This window comes from Falco naumanni, chromosome 6, assembly GCF_017639655.2.
Source record: "Falco naumanni isolate bFalNau1 chromosome 6, bFalNau1.pat, whole genome shotgun sequence".
NCBI classification, from domain to species: Eukaryota; Metazoa; Chordata; class Aves; order Falconiformes; family Falconidae; genus Falco; species Falco naumanni.
In genome coordinates, this window is record NC_054059.1 from 45,291,229 (window position 1) to 45,311,803 (window position 20,575).

At 40.5% G+C, this 20,575-nt stretch overlaps 1 protein-coding gene across 1 annotated transcript in view; it reads left to right on the forward strand.

The window, feature by feature from the left end:
• The window catches only part of PPP1R14C (protein phosphatase 1 regulatory inhibitor subunit 14C), a 56,549-nt gene extending 37,650 nt beyond the window's left edge, over positions 1–18,899 (forward strand). Inside the window, exons 2-4 of the mRNA XM_040599459.1 lie at positions 5,378–5,461; positions 6,843–6,875; positions 17,589–18,899. Coding sequence (XP_040455393.1) covers positions 5,378–5,461; positions 6,843–6,875; positions 17,589–17,663 — 192 coding nt within the window. The 3' untranslated portion in view covers positions 17,664–18,899. The remainder of the gene's footprint in view (positions 1–5,377; positions 5,462–6,842; positions 6,876–17,588) is intronic.
• Positions 18,900–20,575: the final 1,676 nt, after the last annotated feature.

Here is a 20,575-nt window from a genome sequence, read left to right on the forward strand (position 1 = left end):
GCAACTTCAGGGGCCCTTGCTGTCTTTGTAAAGTGTTACCTCCCTCAGGTGGTGTGTGTGCAAGGCTATGGGCACGGCCCCTGCTAGCTCCAGTGGTGAGGGTAGATCAGATCTAGACTAGATAGATCAAACACTGTGTCCTTGACTTTTATCCAGATTCATTCATACCATGTTACATAAATATAGATGCACTTGGTGTTCCTGTGAGATGCTGGACAACTTGTGTAAGCTGTTCTGTTGATAGGTGGACACAGTGTTCCCTCCCTTTCTGGGTATTTAACTGGATCCATAGAAGGTCAGGCTTGAAGACAGGCTCAGCACAGAAGTCTTCTGTTAAATATCCACAATACCACAGATAAATTATGATTATTCAGAAACAGTAGGATCGTAGATTCTGGATCATAGGAACAGCCTGGGTGCAACACAGGCTTTTCTAACTCTTGGTTGGAGCTAAGACTGGATGGCATGTGCTCAGGGGTGTGGGGCCTTCCATTCTGTGTTGCCTGTGAGGTTTCACATTCAACTGACTGATTGCTAATGAGATAAGGGTCTGATGGGGGAGAATATAGTGTGTAACTGCATGATAAGGACTGTACCACACTGGGAGCAGCTTCCTAAATGTGTTCACTGATTCACCAACTATGCAAGCTAATATTCGCTGTTGCATGATCCACTTTACTTGAACCAACAGAAGTGATGGAATTTTAATTTTTTTTTGGATGGCTAACATTAGATCATCATGGCTGCTGTGGCATTACTGCTGGTAATATTTTAGGACTGGAGGAAACATACTGTCACTTAGTAACTGGGTTGTACCACTGAGGATACTTGTTCCTACTGTAAGTGTCCCCAACCCTGGCACTTGTGAGTCTCTTCTTGCTGTCTTTAACATCCTTTTCTAGCCTTCTGTTTCTCATGCCAATAAATAGGCACTAGCAGCTTTTTTGTGTTGCAAGCAGCTATATTTTAGCTGTTGTATTTTGAGTCTTGACTTAATTAGGATTAGCTTTAAGTCAGAGAGAGCTTTATTTGATTCTGGATTCATAATCTTTGATCACTTAAACTATTCTTCTTAGTCTCATTTTTAGCTACTTTTGGCTTGACCTGTAAGTCCCCGAAAACGACAGAATGCTTTGAAATGTGGAACACATGGATTTTTCCTTTGTTTCATACAAATGACTCTTTGATGGTATTCTTTTTCCTGTACTAAATGTACTTCATTTGTAAGCCCACCAGGTTACATATGCAACCAATGACTTCTACTCCTGCTAACTTTTGGCACTTTTATCATCCTGTGACTTTGTAAGACATTCTATTGTCTTGCACTGGGGCAGTGCCACCCATCTCTGCCGATTAAGTTTTCCAGAGCTAACTGTATTGGATATCCAGCAGATGTCTCTCTTAAAAACAAACAAACAAAAAACAAACCAACCAAAAAACTTTTCATATATTAAGTGGATACTTCCAGAGGAACTGGTCCTGTTTTCTAGTTTGGTTTTGATCACTTACTCTGGCCATCTTTCAGGACTTTGAATCAGAGATTTCTCTCATATGATCTGAAACTTTCATACATCTGAATCGTATGTTCTTCTTTGCCTCCTTTTCCTTCATCTTTCTCTTGCTGTCCTTTCAGGTTGCTTCCAAACTCATTATACAAATAACGGCTTTAACTTTCCTTGCTGCGCTTAACTTTTCCTTTCTCTCCCAAACTTAAAATTAAAGTAAAACCCAAACAAACCTATTTCATTATTTCCCAGCACTATGAATGAGATGATGCACAATGAATGGACAGTGAGGATGAGGGATAGCAGGCCAATTTGAGAGCTGGGTTTATAGTGGGAAGTTACACCCAGGGCAACTATTGCCCTTTAAAATTTAAAGCCTCAGATAAATGTTTAATAAGTAAATACTTGTAACGATGTCAGACCTGCTTGTGCTGTCCTCAGGGTCAGCATACTAGAGTGTGCAAGTGTTCTTCAGCCGCCTTTGCAAACTCCAGCTCTTGACTTAAGCTGCTGTGGGAGGTGGTTTCAGAGGCTAACAGACCTTTACACTGGACTCACTAAGGGATACTCACTTGTTTCTATTCCACTCACCGTTGGGGCTGCAATCACCTCTGCCAGAGGCTACATCACAAACAGTTGGAGTGGTTGTAATGTCTTAAACTGCTACAGCTATTTATTACTTAATGCATGTCTGTGCCCCAAGGTGTTTTGCCAGTAGCCTGCAAAGAAGTCATGCAACCTAAATAACCATGGGGCAGTCTTCCAATGCAAGGTTGAATTTAAGTTGCACTAAATAGCACAGAAGTGAATTTGATGTTTTTTGACTTTTGAATACCATGCTTCCCTCCTCCAACTGTTTCAGTTACTGGGTGTTTGCACCTGCAACCCCCATTCCTTTTTTGTTTTAGTTTTTCTGGGGGATGCTCCCTGTCAGCATGTTTCTTGTGGTTTCTTTCCCCACCCCATCATCTGGTATTTGCAACACCTTGTTTCCCTCTCACTGGAGCAGAACATGGCAGTGCTTTGTTTTTCTTGCACAGCCTCGTGGCACTAACAAGACTCTTAAAATACCACCCTTCGGCTATACACAGCCCCTTTCAGGCTTGGCTTGCCCCAGCCTAATCTGCATCTAGCAGCTTAATTGTAGTAGAATCAACCACACTTCTTGCTAATAAAATCAGGCAAAAAGAACACATGACTGTTTTGTCCTTCCTTCTATCACTACAGCTGTTGGGGAGCGGTCAGGCTCCTGACCGAAGCACATGTTTTTCATGCCTAACATAAAATTCTTGAGATCGTGCGGGCACAGTAGTTCAGTTGGGGGCGAAAAACGCTTTGGTTATGTTTGTTCATTCAGTCAAAAATAAAAGCAAGAGTTACATTTTTGGGCTTCCCCCCTCCATTTGTGTTGCGTATCAGAGTTCAAATCTGCTGTGAAGTGATGAAAGATACTCATGCTCTTTTAGAGAGAATGTAACTTAATTGGATGCTAGTATGTCAGACACAACTATAGTCTCTCGCTTCTGAACTATTCTTGATTTATTTTGTTATGGCACTCCTTGATGTAGAGGAGCTGTGTTCCCTCTTATACCAAAGCATCAGTGAATTACTGGTACAGTTGCCCTCTGGACTGATGGCAGTGTGAACCTTGAAGATGTAGGAGAAAGCTGATTTAAAGAAGAGTAGAGTGAAGACAGACAGAAGCAAGGATTTCTCCCACATGACTGACTGGTACCAGTCAGAGTAAAGCTAACCTTCCAGGAGTGCTCTGAAGTGTGACCACAAAAAAGCATTATATACCTTCTACGGAATTCCCTCTCACTGTCACCTTTCAACGTCATTTCAGTTTGGCAGAATGCCACTCTGACAGGCAAGAGTTCAAAATGTGTATCTGACAAAATACTCACTGCACTGAACTGCACTTCTGAGTGCAGACAGGTCGGCATTTATGCAGGTCTATAGATGTGTATTTTGATAATTTTACAGTATTAATGGTAACTCCAGGCACCCTATCTTAACAGTATTTATGATGATCTGCTAAGATAAAATGTTCAGGAGGTTTATTGTCTATTTGGGGAATTTCTGGTTCTTCGTGTGATATGCAAATTAGTGTAGAGTTGGAATAGTAAGCTGCTAAGTAAATGTACCACTGTTATGGATTAATCTTTATCCTTTTCAATTCTAATGGCTTTTACTGAATATCTTTATAGTCTGTGGAAGACTTCTTTTCTCTCTCTTCCACTTGTTTAAATTGCTAATGAATCTATAGCATTAGGTTAGGAAATCCCTTATTGCCAGATTGTTACAGCAACTAGTATTTTTATGATTCATCTCAGCAAATGCCCACACTTCCTTTCTAACTAAAATGCATGCTGAAAAAGAGTGAACCTGCTAATTGGGAAAAGGATGTGCTTTGTGCGTTTTTATTCATCAGGTCACACAGCCTGCATGGCTGTGCTATCGTGTTCCCGCATGCTTTCCTTCAGAGATGGGAAATGGGGAAGTTAATCATCCTGCTTCTGTCCTCCTTCCTTACACCCAAATAAATGTTGAGCAGTTGGCATTTTAGCTAGAGATTCTGATAGAGGTAGTTGTTTGGCACTTTGGTACTTCTGTTAGATTAACTTGAGCTAATTTGTTATCTTCCTTGCTAATGTTTGGTCTCTTCTTTTATTGAGTGGAAGAGTAATTTTGTTGTTACCTGTGGCAGTTGCTACTGGAGCTGTTAAATTTTCACAATTGTTGAAACTTCTGCGAATCGCTGGAACCACCACATTTTAATCAAAATTCTTCTTTAAAGAATTTTGAGAAGTGGTGGCGTACAAGACAGCAGCTGCTTGGAGACAGCGGTCTTATTGGTTCATCCTGACTTTCAAATCCACCCTCTCCACTGGAGGCTTTTGGGTCCCTGATTTCATTCAGGAGGTGCCACGGTGATGCAGTGCCAGTGAGCCAATTGATGATGGTGTACTTATGGAGGAGGGCAGACTCGCATGCCCATCCATTGGCTTGAATGGGGCAGGGGCAGCAGCGAAGCCGTGTGTCGGTGGCACTGAGACCACTGTGAGGGTGGCACTTGGCATGGAGGAAAGGCTGAGACCAGAGTGTTTTGTGTGTGCAGTGAGGTGCTGCTTTACCATTTTGAAGTGCCTTTTATGATGAGAAAATGCAGAAAATGACCAGCAGTATATTTTTTTGCTTAATTGCAAGTGCAATAAACAGTGATATCTGTGAATGATGAATTCTTATTGGGAATCCAGAGCTTAGGGTTCCTTCAAAATGTGTGGACTTCTGCTCTGACTCAGGGAACATGTCTGTGCTGGTGATGCAAAGGGAGAAGTGTATGGTCAGGAGTTTTAAATCCTCTAAAATATTCTGTACCTTAAAGTTCATGCTTCACTGCAGGCACTGGAAATCTGAGCTCCTCTGATGGGACATGTATGTCATCCTTGTAAGCCAACTTTAAGCAAGGGAGATATTCCGTAGTGTAACAAAATAAGCAGTCCAGTCAGGAATGTGCTCAAAGCAATTTTGTGGCTTGCTGCAGCTTTTATCTGCTTCCTCTCCCCTGACCTCTTCTTCATCCTCTTGCCCAGTACTGTGAGAATTGCATGACTTGTGCCGCTGGGCATGGGTTAGTAACACAACTCCCAGCTGTGAGGGAAGGGTTGCTTAAGAGCTGTCACCTCCTCCTGCTGCACAGGGTCTTGGCCTTCTGCTGGCTTGGGAGGAAGGAATCAAGCCACCATCCCTTGCTGATTTCCTTCTTGTCTGGCTCCAGGCAGATGGGGTTATGTGTGCTATCACTAGGCTGCTTTTGAGGTTATGTGTAGGATATCTCTATGGACTAAGTGGGAACTTTTGCTTTTCAGGAAGAAGAGATGCCAGATGTAGAAATTGACATTGATGACCTTCTTGATGCAGCCAATGAAGAGGAGAGAGCTCTTAAATTACAGGTAATATTATTTTCTAATTTTAAATTGGAATGTAGCTGAATTAATGCGTCTGAGTCCATATCTTGTGTTTGATTGAATCCACTGTAAGTGTAAAACTAGAACTGAGAAGTTCCTAGGTCTGAGTTTAGCATAATCTACTGGACTGTACAAAGGTAATCAAAATCCTTTAGGACAAAAAACTTCTGAAAGGTGGATGATAACAAGAGTAAACAAAAGTTCAAAAATCCAATAATACAGGGAGATATGCTGAGACAACTAGATAAATTCTAAGTTTTACAAGTATCTAAAATAAATAACAGAAGACATAAAAAAATAAACAACAGTTACATAGAAAAACTATGTGGCTGAGAGTCAGTTATGATGACCAGGTAGTTTCTGAGATTCACTGCAGCAGCAGAAAATATACATGTGTGCATATACAGACCAGAAATCCTGCCTTGTCCTTAGGATACTGAAAACTGTTTCTCTGTCTATACTACCTAGAAATTGGAACTCATCAAGTTATCTTGGAGTAGCTTGTCTAAAAGCTTGAGGAAAGGATAAGATGATCAGCAACAGGAGTTAGGAGGGAAATGCAGAAGCTGTTTGCTGAAGTTATACAATCCAAACCAGCTCTCTAAATCTCTGAATTCTGTTTGAGATAAAAGTTTGCTGAATGGAAAGAATGAGTGGGAGAAAAGAAACATCACTGTCTTAATAAAGATACATATATCTAAATCAAGATAGAAAACCAATATGAGGGTCTCTGCTTATAATCTTCTCAGATGCACTAAAGGAAGGAAACCTGTCCCAGAGCAGTGGTTTGCCCTCAGCTCACTTCTGAGAGGTGACTAAAGTGCTTTGAGGCACCACATCTGATTTGCAGTGCCTGTTGGCACCCTTTTCTCAGTGCCCGCTGCCCAGCCACAGACACATGGGGCATGGCCCCAGGCTGTTTACTCAGCATTCATAAATAGCTTTGCTGCTTCTGCCTAAACTAGCTGCTGCAGCTGCCCTGCTAGGAATGCCTGACCTAGCTCATGTCTTTATTTCTGTATTGTGAAGACTGTGGTGCCCTCGCAGAAAGCTACCTTTCACATGTGTATTGCTGGGGGAAATGTTCTTGGAGTCTCCTCTTCCCAGATTTTCATGGAGAGAGGGATTTTGTAACTTCGAACTTGGAGGAAAAAGCCATCATTTCTCTTCTATTGCAAATCTTTCTGATCCACCTAGGGAGCAAAGGTGACTTACTGTAATGCTTGGTTTTCAGTAGCATATTCATCCAGTGTTTCCTGGTTCTCCTTTTCTTTCTCCTGCTTCCTTGTCAAGTTTCATACTGTGGCCGTGTTTATGTTCACTGTTATTCTGTATTGGAACTGACGCTTTTGTATTTTGCTTCTAGGAAACTCTCGTAGATTGCTACAAACCAACAGAGGTAAAAAGACTTTTCTTAAATACTATTTACATGTGGAAAGTGTAGCTGTGTTTAAGCTAAAGCAACTTTTTATACTTATGATAAAGTAAATATAGGAATATTAATTGGGAGCTGATGGACTTGGAGCTTTATATCCTGTAAATGTTTGCGCCTGTCACTTGAGTACAGTAGGAACAGGATTGAGCCCTGTGGAGGAACTGCTGATCATTCCAGCTGAAGTATCAATATTATCTTCTGTAATGTCCTTATTGATTTTGCTGATGCTTAAAGCTGTCATGTTACAAGAGAACTAAACACAAGTCTCATCAGATGGTTAAAATCCTACTATATTTGCATGAAATTCCAACTTGAGAGATGGATTGCGTGCTCTTTGATGTGAAGCCATTTAATTTTATCTCTGACAGTAAAATTGTTTATTATGGGAACTGTTATGTAGATATGCATATTATAGATATGCTCAGGTAATTGTTTTTTGTGAATGGATTTAAATACAATCATGGCATAATCTGAACTAGCAGGATTCAGTTAAGAGTACTCAACTTCTAACTTGAACATCCATTAACTTGTCCAGTGCCAATATAGCCTACTTCTCATATAGTAATGTGTGCTTACTAGGGAGATTAAATGTTGTAATGAACTTGGACTCACTGGAAAAAAAAGTCTAGGCTGTGGGTCAGTTTCTTGGTGGCTGCTATGCTGTGTTTAATAGAGTGGGTGGTACAGTTAAATAGACACTTCCCTGTCCATCAGATACTTTCTTCAGGGCTTTTCCATTTTTATTGATTCCCGTGTTAGATTGGTAAAATTCTCTAGAATTGCTATTACATTTGCTGCTACTAAGTTTTTGACAGTGCAGGGAATTGACGCAGAAAGACTCTCTTGGTAACACTTGTATAGTTTGGACTGTGTTGTACCTTGGTTTCTTTAAGGCAGATAACACACACATCACATTATGGAGATGCTAGATTTAAGAAAATAAAAATATCAATCTTCAGTCGTCTTACTGCAGTAATGTTACACTACAGATGACCCCTGTCAGCCTCCTCCAGCCTTTTCTCGCAAATGCTATTGAACTTTATTTGTTCTTCGTAAGATAGGTGTGAAGACTGATATGGCATTTGGAGCCTGACATGATTCTTGTCGCAGGCTAGGGAGAGAAACTGGAGGTCATGAGTGGGTGAGAGGAAAGGGTTGCCAAGAGCTTAGCAGCCACTCATGTGCTGACCTCTTATTTCTGGGTTATCCGAAGGCAGATAAGGAATCGGAGAATGGTCAGGGGTGGAAGGCAGCTTTGGAGATCATCTAGTCCAACCCCCTGCTTAAGCAGGTTCATCTAGAGCAGGTTGCACAGGATCACGTTCAGGTGGGTTTATAATGTCTCTGGAGAAGGAGACTCCACAGACTCTCTGGGCAGCCTGTTTCACTGCTCTGTCACCCTCAAAGTAAACGAATCTTTTCCTCAGATTCAGTTGGAACTGCCTGTGTTGCAGTTTGTGTCTGTTGCCCCTTGTCCTGTCGCAGGGCACCACTGAAAAGAGGCTGGCTCCATCCTCTTGATGCTTGCCACGGAGATATTTGTAGACATTGACAATATCCCCTCTCAGTCTTCTGTTCTCTAGGCTAAACAGACCCAGTTGTCTCAGCCTTTTGTTATAAGGGAGATGCTCCAGTCCACTCATCATCTTTGTAGCCCTCTGCTGGATCTTCTCCAGTAGTTCCCTGTCTGTCTTGAACTGGGGAGCCCAGAACTGGATGCAGTACTGCAGATGCAGCCTCAGTAGGTCAGAGTAGATTGGGAGAATCACCTCCCTCAACCTGCCAGCCATGCACTTCCTAATGGACCCCAAGGATCCCATTGGTCTTCTTGGCCACGAGGGCACAGTGCTGGCTCATGGGCAACTTGCTGTCCACCAGGGCTCCCAGGTCTTTCTCAGCAGAGCTGTCTCCCAGCAAGTCAACCCCCAGCCTGTACTGGTGCAAGGGGTTGTTCCTCCCCAGCTGCAGGACCCTACACTTGCCTTTGTTGAACTTTATTAGGTTCCTCTCTGCCCAGCTCCCTAGCCTGTAGAAGACAGAGAATCCGAGTAATTACCCTTCTTGTTTCTTCATTGAACATGTTCTATGAATTATTTTTCTTAGCTCTGAAGCTTGACACTTGATCCAAGGACAAATTTCAGACCTCTGATAAGGGTATGTGACAGACATTAGTGAGCTTTCCACTGGAAAGCTTGGTGATAGAACTGCTGGAAATATTTGTGCTGTGCTGATAAATTAAATTGGCATGGCAGTTTGCAGGAAACAACATCCTGAACAGTTAAGTCTACTTAACTGTTCTCAAGGCATTTGGATCAAGGTGACATCTTAATACTGAACTTGTGACTTGTCTCTTCAGTCCTCTGCTGATGAGATAGAGGCAGCTCCTTTACCTGGGAGAATATCCATCTTCCTTGACAATCTTTGGAGATAGCCATGTTGAGAGGAGTAGTACTTCATCCACTCTTCTGTGAGGATGGTTGCCAAAATGGGAGTAATTTCCCAGGACTCTTTTGACAGCATTATCTTTTCTTCATCTGTAGTATAATAAGCCCAGTACTACTGCATGACTGCTAGCTTAGGCTGCTTAAAAATAGTGATTTTTACCCTCTGGACTAAGAGAAGCCTTTAGGTTGGCTTAAATTTGCTATATGAAGCACATCTTGTCCTGAAAATCTGCAATCCTTTCATATTTGCAGACCATGCGAAACTGTTGAGGTGATAGGTTTGTGAAAGGATTTCTAGGAGATTTGTGCAGAATGGATGTGAGCTGATGGAATTTCTCCTGAGCAATCAAATACACTCAGTAAGTGCGCTAGGGATTTTAGCATCAAGAGTTATACGGTTTGAAAAAGGCAGTAATCCCTAACTGGGGAAAAAATTATGTAATATGTCCCCACTATTCAGAATATAAGGAAAAAATAGTACAGGCAGAAAGCTTAATAACTTGAAACTTTGTGCCATCTGTTTTAAAAAAAAACAACAGACCAACTAACTCAAAACTATAGCTCAAGTCAGTTTTGCTTAGTGTCTTCCACTTAGACTAAAGGTTAAGGAAAGACTGAGAGATTTTTGCATGTATCAGAAGAAGCAGAGTTATCCAGGTCACTTGAAATGTGGAAGGAATTCTCAGCTTTTTTAAATAAATTGACCAAAGATAGTAGCTGACAGTAACTTAAGAGGAACTGCTATGAGTTGAAACCTTTCTTCTAAAAGAAATATAGCTAGACTGTGGAATGTGCTCTAAAATTTTAAAAGCTTTTCTACAGTAGCAGTTACTGGTTGTTGTTTTAATTTGTATGGAAATGTGTAACGTGGGAACCTTGTTGTGAAGAGTCATGTAGTTTACCCAAACAAGGCAACTAAAGGTTAACTAGGAAGGTGCACACAGTATGATTCTCAGGTGCTATTTAAATTTATGTTAATGATCCTTAAATTAAAATGTTGATTTGCTAATCAAGATTCATATGCAATGTAACTGTGTCATTCAGTCATTAAAAGTTAGTTTGTAAAATATGCCAGAAACTAAAAATAATTTCTGGGCACAATTTGTTAACTTAGCTGTTTCTACAAATGTAATTTTTTAAAAAAAGAGTGGCCAGAAGATATATTTTCTAATTAGAAAAATGTAAAATGCATGTTTTTATAGGTGTTAATCACTGCAATATGTGACTTGCATCTATACTTTACATTCTTTTACTTGAGCCACAACCTCCCTGCTCTGTGTAGTTAAGTCGCACTTGTTGAAGGGAAGTTGAGTAGCTGCCTGACTCAAGGCTTTGGGATCTCGAATGAGGACAGTGCTATGACACATGATGATGGTCTTCCCACTGTGCAAAATTAAACAGTGTTAGAAATATTCTTCAGATGGTTCACACCTTCTCTGCTTCCCATTCTCTCTTCTGTTACTATCATATCTAGTCCAAAAGCAGTATGTGTCAGGTAGTCGTGACATAAGACAAGGCCTGAGGTGTGAGAACAGTAATTCATTTTTAGGACTGCATAAAGTTAAAGGGTATACTATTGGCAAAACCAGTGCTGTAACCAAATCTTGGATCTGAACTTTTGTGATTAGAAAGGAGCAGGATCATCCTCCTGCATCACCAACGTGCCAGAGCAGCCAGTGCTTCACTTAGTGCCATGTGTTGGCTGGGGAAAATCCCAGTCAGACTTTTGTCAAGTTGCTGTCTCTGTTCTGTTTACACCAGAGGTCCTCAAACTACGGCCCGCAGGCCGGACACGGCCCCCCAGGGTCCTCAATCCGGCCCCCGGTATTTACAGACCCCCCCGCTCCCCCCTCGTTGGGGGGGGAAACCAAGCAGCCGCAGATGACCTCCTGCCACTTCATCCACGCGCCGGCCCCCTGTTTAAAAAGTTTGAGGACCCCTGGTCTACACAGTAGAGAGTCCTAATGTAGGTCACGGGAAATTTTGAGTCTTGTTTGCAGTGAATGTAACAAATAAATTTAAATAGAAACTGTAAGCTCGATGATAGTGTTTTGATACTTGACAATAGACTTACTTAGAACAGGAAGACTGTTGTTGGCATGAAATCAATGAGGTTTTGTCAAGACACATGTTTTGAAGGAGGTGGCTAAATCTGTATTATTCTATCTCTGTGCTATTGGTAGCAGCGAGACCACCCATTTAGACTGGGCTTTGGAGAAAATCTGGCATATTTGTGGCTGATGTGAATTAGAGCTTCCACTGCTGGGACTACCAAAGTGATGACAGGAGAAATGACAAGGAGAGTCTTAAACTACTATGGGAGAAAAATCCAGTGAGTGGGCAATTTTTGTTTACTGATTCTGAAAGATGCAGTTGAGCTACACAGTGTCTGCATCTTTGAAGAGAACCAAATAAATTAGATTTGGGTTTTCTTTGCTTTTTTCTTTTCTCATAGAAATAAAGAAAGCTCCAGGCAAATGGGCTGGAGATCTGTCCCACTCAGGCAGGATTAAATCTATCCTGACCATCTTGTTTGCATAGTTCTTCACCCAGTGCAAAATGGAAGAAAAAGGATATGAAGTTGCATGATAAAGGAAAGTTGTTTTGCTGGGAACTTTTATTTAGTAATGATTTTCATTATGATTTCCAAGAAAACTATGTTAAAGTGTTGTGCATATTCTCTGGAAAATTTGGGCAGAGATTTAAGTCACTGACTACTCAGTTACTTCAGTAGCTGGACTATTTTAGCAGCTTTTAACACTTAATTTTGAGAAAGGCAGAGATGTGTTTGCTTAACTATATGTTTCCCCCAGTTTAATTCCTAGCTGGAGCAGATGACAGGCTTGTGATGCAGCTTTTTAGAGTGGACCAGGCACTGTGGTTCTTAAAACTAAAAAATATTTTGGGTATGTCTTCAGGCAATGTATGTATTTAGTACACAGACATGAATAGAAAGCTCAACCCTCCTGAAAAGGTCAGCTTTTGAAGGATCATATGGGTTTTGTCCTACTGTGTTATGAATTATTTCAAGTTAATATTACCACTTGGTTTTTTAATATAATTGCAAGCCAACAATACATAGGATACACATTCGAAGCAATAGTAACTAAATATGTGTCCTAAAGCTTCAGTGCAGTGTACCACCTAACATCTGGGTGAGCCTAGGAGCTCATACACATTTATTGCAGGTCAGCTGATGGGTGGTAAATTATTAAGCCACAGTAACTCTATTATGTGTCCATATTGCTTGAAATCAAATAGGACAATTTGTAGAGGAAAAAGTTAAGCATGCATATTTAAAAACAATGCAGACAGAGGCATTTCTAGAAGGATGTGTTTTCTTGTTCATCCATTTGACCACTCTGAATTCAGTGAACTAAAACTGTTTACATACCTGCTGAGATCTGCCCTACATTGTACTACAGCGTTGGAAGGAATTAAGCTTGCGTGTTTTCATTTCTGCAAGTACTCATGAATACAACTTACAAATATCCATAGCAATATTATAAGAATGGAGAAGCAAATGGTGACAAGAATAAGTTGTGCTTGTTTACATGCTGATGAACTAGAGAATAACTGGACTGTGTGTTTTTACCATAGCTAAGCTTTGTGATATGTAGCCAGTGCCTCATACAGGGCTCGTGGAGAAGCTAAATTGCTGCCTGTGGGCACTGATGGTCCTGTGATCTCACTGGAGAGGCTGTGTGGATGGCATTGTTCTGTGAGGCTACAGAGATGCTGCACCAATTCTTCTATTGGAAGGCAGCTCCTGGCCTTGTGCTCCCAAAACACGTGTACCTCCTCCATTCCATTCTTCCCGTATCACTGGCCTCAGGTTTGAGCCTGTGTGGAAGGTGGAAGGTGTTTAGTAGTAGAGTTCCCTCTTCTTCTTCCTTTTCTTTCTTCCTATTCAGATGGCATTTTTTAGCTACTGTTTAGTTTTGTCCCCAAGTAGCTGTGGGGCATTGCTCTCCAGGCTGACTTTTTACATCCAGCCAATTGGGCTCTCTCTAGGAAAAAGCCTTGGGCAAATAGTCAAGGAAAAATTGGTTATTATTTTTTTTTTTTTTTTGACTTGGCTGTAAGGAATTAAAGCTGTGGAGGAAAGCTGGTTTAGGATTCATTTCATGCTCTAGTGAAGCAGGAGGACTAGAAACCCTAAATTTTTGTTTAAGAACTAGTCCTACATGTGTACTGCTTGTGGAAGAGAAATCTGGAGAGGCAGAGTCTTAATTAGCCTACAGAATTAATGGGAAGACTTGAATAGCAAGCCTGGAATTCATTGTCTGTCAAATGACCTCGGTAAAACAATGAATCACACCTCCAAAGCAGAAAGGTGAAGTGATTTCCTCCCCTTTCCTGAATTATCATTTCACCTTTGTTTGTGGTCTTTATTGTTTTAATCTGCTTTAGATGAATGCTTTTTCTGAACTGAATACCTTTGATTTAAAGGGGAGAGTGTTAGAGAAGGTGGAAGACAAAGGCCTAAGGCTGAATATAGATGAGTTCAAATGAACTATAGATTTAGTCTCTCTCTCATTTAAATTTGCCTTTAAAATTAGAAAGACCTCTTCTAGAAGCAACAATTTTGTATTATAAATTAACAGGACTCTTAATACCTGTAACAAAACTGTATTTAAAGGTGGTATCCTTGCAGAAAACCTGTAAAAAGAATTCAAACTGAGTTTATGTATCTATGTGTGTGTCTATGTATATATATATATATATGCATACATAATTTATTTTTTTTTCCCATTTACCAAGGCTCAAAGTGCTGGTATCAGAATTTTCTTTTATTAAAAGCAGATGTGGCCTGTGCATTTCTGACCTTAGCCCTCCAAGGAATAAATCACAAGTTCTTGAATCTTTAGCTGAATTATTGGTAAATGTTTTCCAGCTCTGAATTAAATATTATGTAAGTAGATAACTCAACCTGCGTTACAGAATTACTTTTAACATAGATTGGTACATGATCAGCTTTCAAATGCACGATGCTAAACTTCAGCATGTCTTTTAGAGGGGATTTCAGTACAATGCTCTGTGTAAAATTATTTTTGTGTATGTGGTTGAGATAAATGTGGCTATTAAGCCTTGACTCAAATGTCCACAAGGAATAAAACTGCAATTTTTGAGTGATGTTTAAAGAAAACAAATGGGTTTTACCATCATAAAGCTGGGCTGGTTAGTTATACAGTGAAGGCTTCTTGAAATGCTGTGAAGTCTCCTTTCCTGCCTCCAAGAGGGAAAATGTGCATCTTTTCTAGAATGCTGCCTTTCTTTGATGGGGATTGCAAAATAAGAAAGGCACAAGCACCAGAGCACAACTGTGTTAATGACAGCCGGCTCCATGCAAGTGTCAGATGTAAAATGGTACTTAAATCAGAAATGTACTGAACCAATGCTGTTGTCTGCACACCGTGGGATGTGCACAACAGCTCTACTGCATTATGTAAAATGCTTGCCACGCACAAAATGCTGTTGTTGGGTTTTAATGTTCAGTACTGCCGATGCTTATTTCAAGAAAAATAGTTCCTGAGGGGTAACGTGTTTTCAAATATTGTACGTACTTCCAAGTGAATACATCTGCCTTCTCTTCCATAAGAATAGCCTCAGTTACCTCAGATCTGCTTAGGACATTGCCCCTACAGTTTGATTTATTTTGGCAGCACTGAGAAGTTTCTAGTTGGTGTGAAACTTCTTTGAAAACTTCAAACAAATATCTTGTTTTGCAGAAGAAGGTGCTTGCGGTACCACTTCGGAGTATAAAGGGGAGAAACTCTCCCCCTTTGCTGTAATGTCGTATTGAAAAGAAATTGACCCCTGGCTGTGTTTCATATCCAAGGGAAACTTGCTCCAAACTCTTCTGAGTTGTGGGAGGAAATGGACAGAGAAATAGCAGAGATGCCCCTCAAACAGAGATATCCCAAATGGGTACAGTCAGATACCATAGATTTCCCTGTCCACTCTGCAGATGGCCCTTCCTTTAATGCTCTTGCTTTCAACTGTGAAGCAGTTGGACAATTTCCAGTTGCAGTGTCTCGTTGTTGCCTTGATGGTGAGTGAAGGTGATATAGAGTATTTGTGTCTTTAACAGGTGACTAATAAAGTCTTCCAAAGGGAAGAACTGAACTTCAGCCTGTTCCTTCCCAAAGTTATCTTAATCTGATGTTTTGGCGTGGGACTATAGCTTTTTATGGGAAAAGCTGATAAAAGGGAATATTTGTGGCATTAATCCCAAGTAAAAAAATCCTTTAAGATCACTTCAGAGAGTTTATTTCTATAATGACTTCACTGCCAGGCTCCATTTAAGTTTGATAGTAAAAAATCCTGAAGTGTATTTATGTTTCAAGCAGCACCATGCCGCATTAGTTTTGCATTATCTAGTAGGTCTTTACAATGATGAAAGGATAACATATAACCAACGCACAATGCATTGAAAGCTGTGAACTTTTAGAGTAAACCAGTCTCCCTCCTTTTTCTGACCTCTGAATAGATAAGTGCTGTACTCTGACAAGTACAGAGTGGATATTGTTGCAGTGGCCTGTACCACTGTGCAGTGGAAAAAGGCAGCTTCTAGAGGATGGAGGGGGAGGATTTGTGGTCTTAAATCATCTTTTTTGATCATCTCTTTAGGCTGAGTATCCAGATGGGAAGTATACTGATATGCATAGATGTATTCCTGTATTGGCCTCGATCTAGTTAGTTCAGGAGTGGAGGCTAGAATATGAAAGGTTCTTGGTGGGTGTTTGTAGCCCACACTATATGTCTGCTGCTCTGCCTTTGCTGCTGTTAGTTGAAGCCACAGCTAGTGTTAGTGCGATAGCCGTGGTGCAACAGTACATGCACTACAGTATAGACATGCATACAGTGTCAGGAAAGGAAATTGTTCTGTTGGGGTGATACCTGCCAGGATTGTGGTCTCACCAGGAAAACCTGACTTCTTTTTCAAGTTAAAATACCCAGTCAGAGACTTTCCTTATGTACAATGTAGCACCTGGATAGTGTAAGTTTCAATGTGACTTTTTTTGAAAGGTACTGTGTTGTTGTTTAGGTGGTGACCTTGTTCACTGGATTTCTTAGCCTCAAGCATTTAGCGAGGAAGTCAACTTTTTGTCCTTCCATAGAATCATAGAATGGTTTGGGTTTGAAGGGACTTTAAAGATCATCTACATCCAACTCCCCTGCCATGGGCAGGGACACCTTCCACTAGACCAGGCTGCTCACCTGGCAACCCCATCCAACCTGGCCTTTCACATCAATCTGGCTGACTAAATTCATAATTACATTCTATGTTTATAGCTAAATTATTTCCTAAGAACCTTTTTGCACGTGTATACATAGTACTGTGGGTAAACATTATTCTCCCATTATGACAGTAAGAGGGTGATTTAGCTTTTGATGCATCTACAGTTATAATAAATTGTATACAAAAAGGAATTTGGGTAATAATGCAACTCTGTAAGTTTCTGTTCCCCATATTTTAAAAAAGAAAATCTGCTGAAACTAGATAAAATATCACTGTGAATAAAGACTTGGTCCATGATTTTTTATTTTTTAATTTTATATTTTCAGAATAGTTTTATTCATTGAGCTCTACAACCAGTTTCACCCAGCATAAGCCAGTGGTGCTACTTCTGATGTCTTGTTCCTGACTTGCCTCAGACTGGCACGAGTGTTGCTGTGGGGCTGAGTGGTGAGCCTGGTCAGAGAGCTGAGCCAGCTTGGAAAGTAGCAGGGCAAGAGGAAAAACATGAGTTTTTACCCAGATCAGCTGTCTGTTCCAGCTGAGTATGCAACCAACCAAAATGCTAATGCCAGCATGGAGAGTGGTGAGAGAAACACCTCTTTTGACAGAAGTGCTGATTTCTGTGCAGGCTTGAAACCATTAAAGTCTGCTTCGACTGTTTGTGTTGTATCCAGCCATAAATTTTGCTTGATTCAACAGTTGGTAGAAAGCCTTGTGTAGCAAAAGCCTGAAAGACGGCTAGCAACTGAGCCTGAACACTCATGCAGAGGAAGAGCTAGTTGTTCACACTTCCACTATGTGATGAGAACATGCTTCTAACATGCATATAAGGTTCCTGGAGATCAGGCCAGAGAAATTCCAGCTTAGCGGTAAAAACTTAAATAAAATGTATGGTTTGCTTTGATTATTTTTTTTTTTGTTTTAGTTCAAAATCATGGCATTATGGGATCATAAAAATTACTCATATCTTCTAATCTTTTTTCCTAGGAATTTATCAAAGAGCTGCTAACTCGGATAAGAGGAATGAGGAAACTCAGTCCCCCTCAAAAGAAGAGTATATAAATAACTTGAAGTAGTAGCACTCTGTAAAAGACATGGCAAGGGAAATGGGACTTTGAATACAAGACCTTTATTAAAATAATTGTCTTTCTCCACAAATTTTTTGATTTCATTCAGTTTTGACGCGAGGAGTTTCTTCTGTGTGTTTTAATGGTTCTTTTTTAAGTGTCAGTTTGTTTTTTATCAAGAATATCAACAATTTGGATGCTGCTCAACTTTCACTTGAGGATTACTGAAGCAAGTGAAGAATCCAAGAGTTAGTGACGAGGGGCAGCAAGCCTACGTGGTGAACCAGAAGATCTTGTAAATCTACAGAGCTAGGAGACTTCTTGCAACTAGTTGGATAACGTTTTTAAGTTGGCTGTACATTTAACTCATGGTTGTCACGTTCCTTGTGCTTGTCTGTACATAAATTATAAAGTGGGTTGTGAATACTGTTTCACATGGATGGAAGGAAAAATTTGTTACAGTAAATTATTTAAATGGTGGTTATTACAAATTTGCTACCAGAATGTATCAATTTAGATTACTAAAATGAGTGCTGCCATTTTTATAAATACCCTTAAAGCAGCCCAGTGAAGAATTTCATCATATCTCCTTGTTTAGACTGCAGCATATGAGAATTGGGAATTTTAAGGGCTTAATTTGTAGACTTTTAAAGTTATTTGATTGACTTCAATGCTTTGCCAGATCATTTCCTCTCCACCTCATGGTGTCTTGGAACTGTGCTAACCTATACTGAATAAGGGCCTGCCGTGATATCTAGAGAAACGTCCGTTACCTTTTAAAAGCTGCTTCACAGTGGAGGAAAGGCAGCGCTACCAAAAGGGATTACAAGCACTGTTTTGCATTTAGTGATGTGGTCTTAATTGGATGCAGATTCCTCTCCTATTAAGGTGGGCTAATGATATTACACTCTTTGTTTACGGCTCTGCCCTGAGAAGTGGGGAGTCTTCTTAACTTGGGCTCTCTTACTTGTAAAAACAAGAATGGAAGAGAGATCCCTGCTCACTCCTGGAAAATGGCCTAACTGAAATGTTCAATAAGCTACCACATACTGGTAGGTACACCAGTTAGTCAGGCATTTTATATCAAGGGTGCTCTGAACATATTTTATTTTTCAAAAGAAGTACATGTTTGTGAATTTTATGTATACTGGCAAGCTTTTTAAATGTATTTAATTTTGTAACGTTTACCGATGATTTTATTTACCAGATATTTACTCAAATAAATGGAACAACTTGTGACTTGTTACATGTACACTTTACAAGACTACTGTTGCTGAGTAGGTTGGTAAATGGACTTGCTCATCAAAAAGAGAAGCCTGTGAGGTGGTAAGTATGTGGGAACCCAGCTGTATTGACCCTAATTGGCTTTTAATGTGCCCAGTATCACTCAGCCCTTGCCCAGTACCACTCAACTTTCTGTAACCTGGTGCACAGCTTCACTTCTGAAAGTCATCTGCAGATGAGTCCTTCCTTCACTGGGGGATTTTAAAAAGAAAAAAAAGAAAAAGGAAAAAAGCTTGGATATTCTTTCAGATAAATGCTGCTGCTTCCTTTTTTCCTTCCCCCAGAGGTCAGTGTAGGGGAGGGCTCTCACCGGGTAACTCAGTTCTCTGCTGAAGGTGTGGCAGCAGGGGGTCTTTCAGCAGGAGGCACTCTGCCTTTCTTCCCTTTCTCTGAATTCTCGAGAAATTCTAGCAGCCCTAAGGAAAGACTTGGTTGGTTTGCCTGCAGCATCTTAAATTTGAATCTTGTACCTTGCTGAAGTTGCAATTCATCTCTGGTTTCCTAAAGAGTCTTCTGGCAACATTTTTATAAAATTGTGACTTGAAATCTGCGCTCCAGGGGAACTGGGAGGAGATTGTGATTTCATCTTTTTTTTGTGTTGGGATCTCCCAACGTTGCTTTCAGCATTACCAGTGTGATGTCTTTGGTTCTGGAAGAGGCCCATGTGAATGACCGGTCTTGCCACAAGGAGATTGTCTCTCCTTGGTCTGTGCTTCTTGCAGAGGATCTGATGTAGCAAGATCTAAATGATCAAGTTTGTATCAACATAACCCTTTGAAGGAGAGAGAGTTACAGGAAAAGCTTCCTTAAATCCTGAGGTAAGGGGACTATTGTTAGATTATTATTTTTTCTTTTCCCCCACTCAATTCTGGAGGCAGAAATCAGTGGTGTTAGTAAAGAAGTTTTAGTTACTAGCAAACTTCTGATGTTTGACTGGGAAGGTACTACTTCCAGGCCTTTTTCTGGAAAGTCTGTTGATTTGTAAACTACTGAGAGCCTTCTGTGAACACCAAGTTTTTGTCCAAAATGGAAAAAATGCTTTGATTTGAGACTTGCTAGCAATATTTAGAGTTTTGAGCTGGTGTCTGAAGTGCTGTCTGCTCGTGGGTGCCATTCCTTAACTCAAACTTACGCAGGTGCATTTAACACATGGGCTGAAACAACTGAGAGCATGCAGTGCACCTCTTCAGCTTCTGAGGTGGTTATAGCTGCCTTCATTTTTTGCAGGTGGTATTTAGAAACAGCCCCAAACCTGAACATGAAAGGTTCTAGTAATTTCCATATTCACAGATGTATTTTGTGACTTCACTTATGATTTCAAATATATATATTTTTTCTTCCTTTATAATAATGGTGTGCAAAATCAGAAATGTCAAGTAATGGTAACTGCACCAGTTCTGTTGCCTCCTACCACAAAACAGTGCTCCACAATCCTTTTTTTCCCCCCTTGTGTTACATGGCTAAAAAATACCTGCCCCCTTTACACATCACACATTTGTGTGTTTTTGTCCTGTTTGTCTTGCACTAATGTAGCTGTGGAAGGTAGCGGTCTACCCCTTCTAAAACCAGTTAGTTTGGTGATACGCTTAGAAACAATAAGGACTGGGACAGTCCTTGCTATTT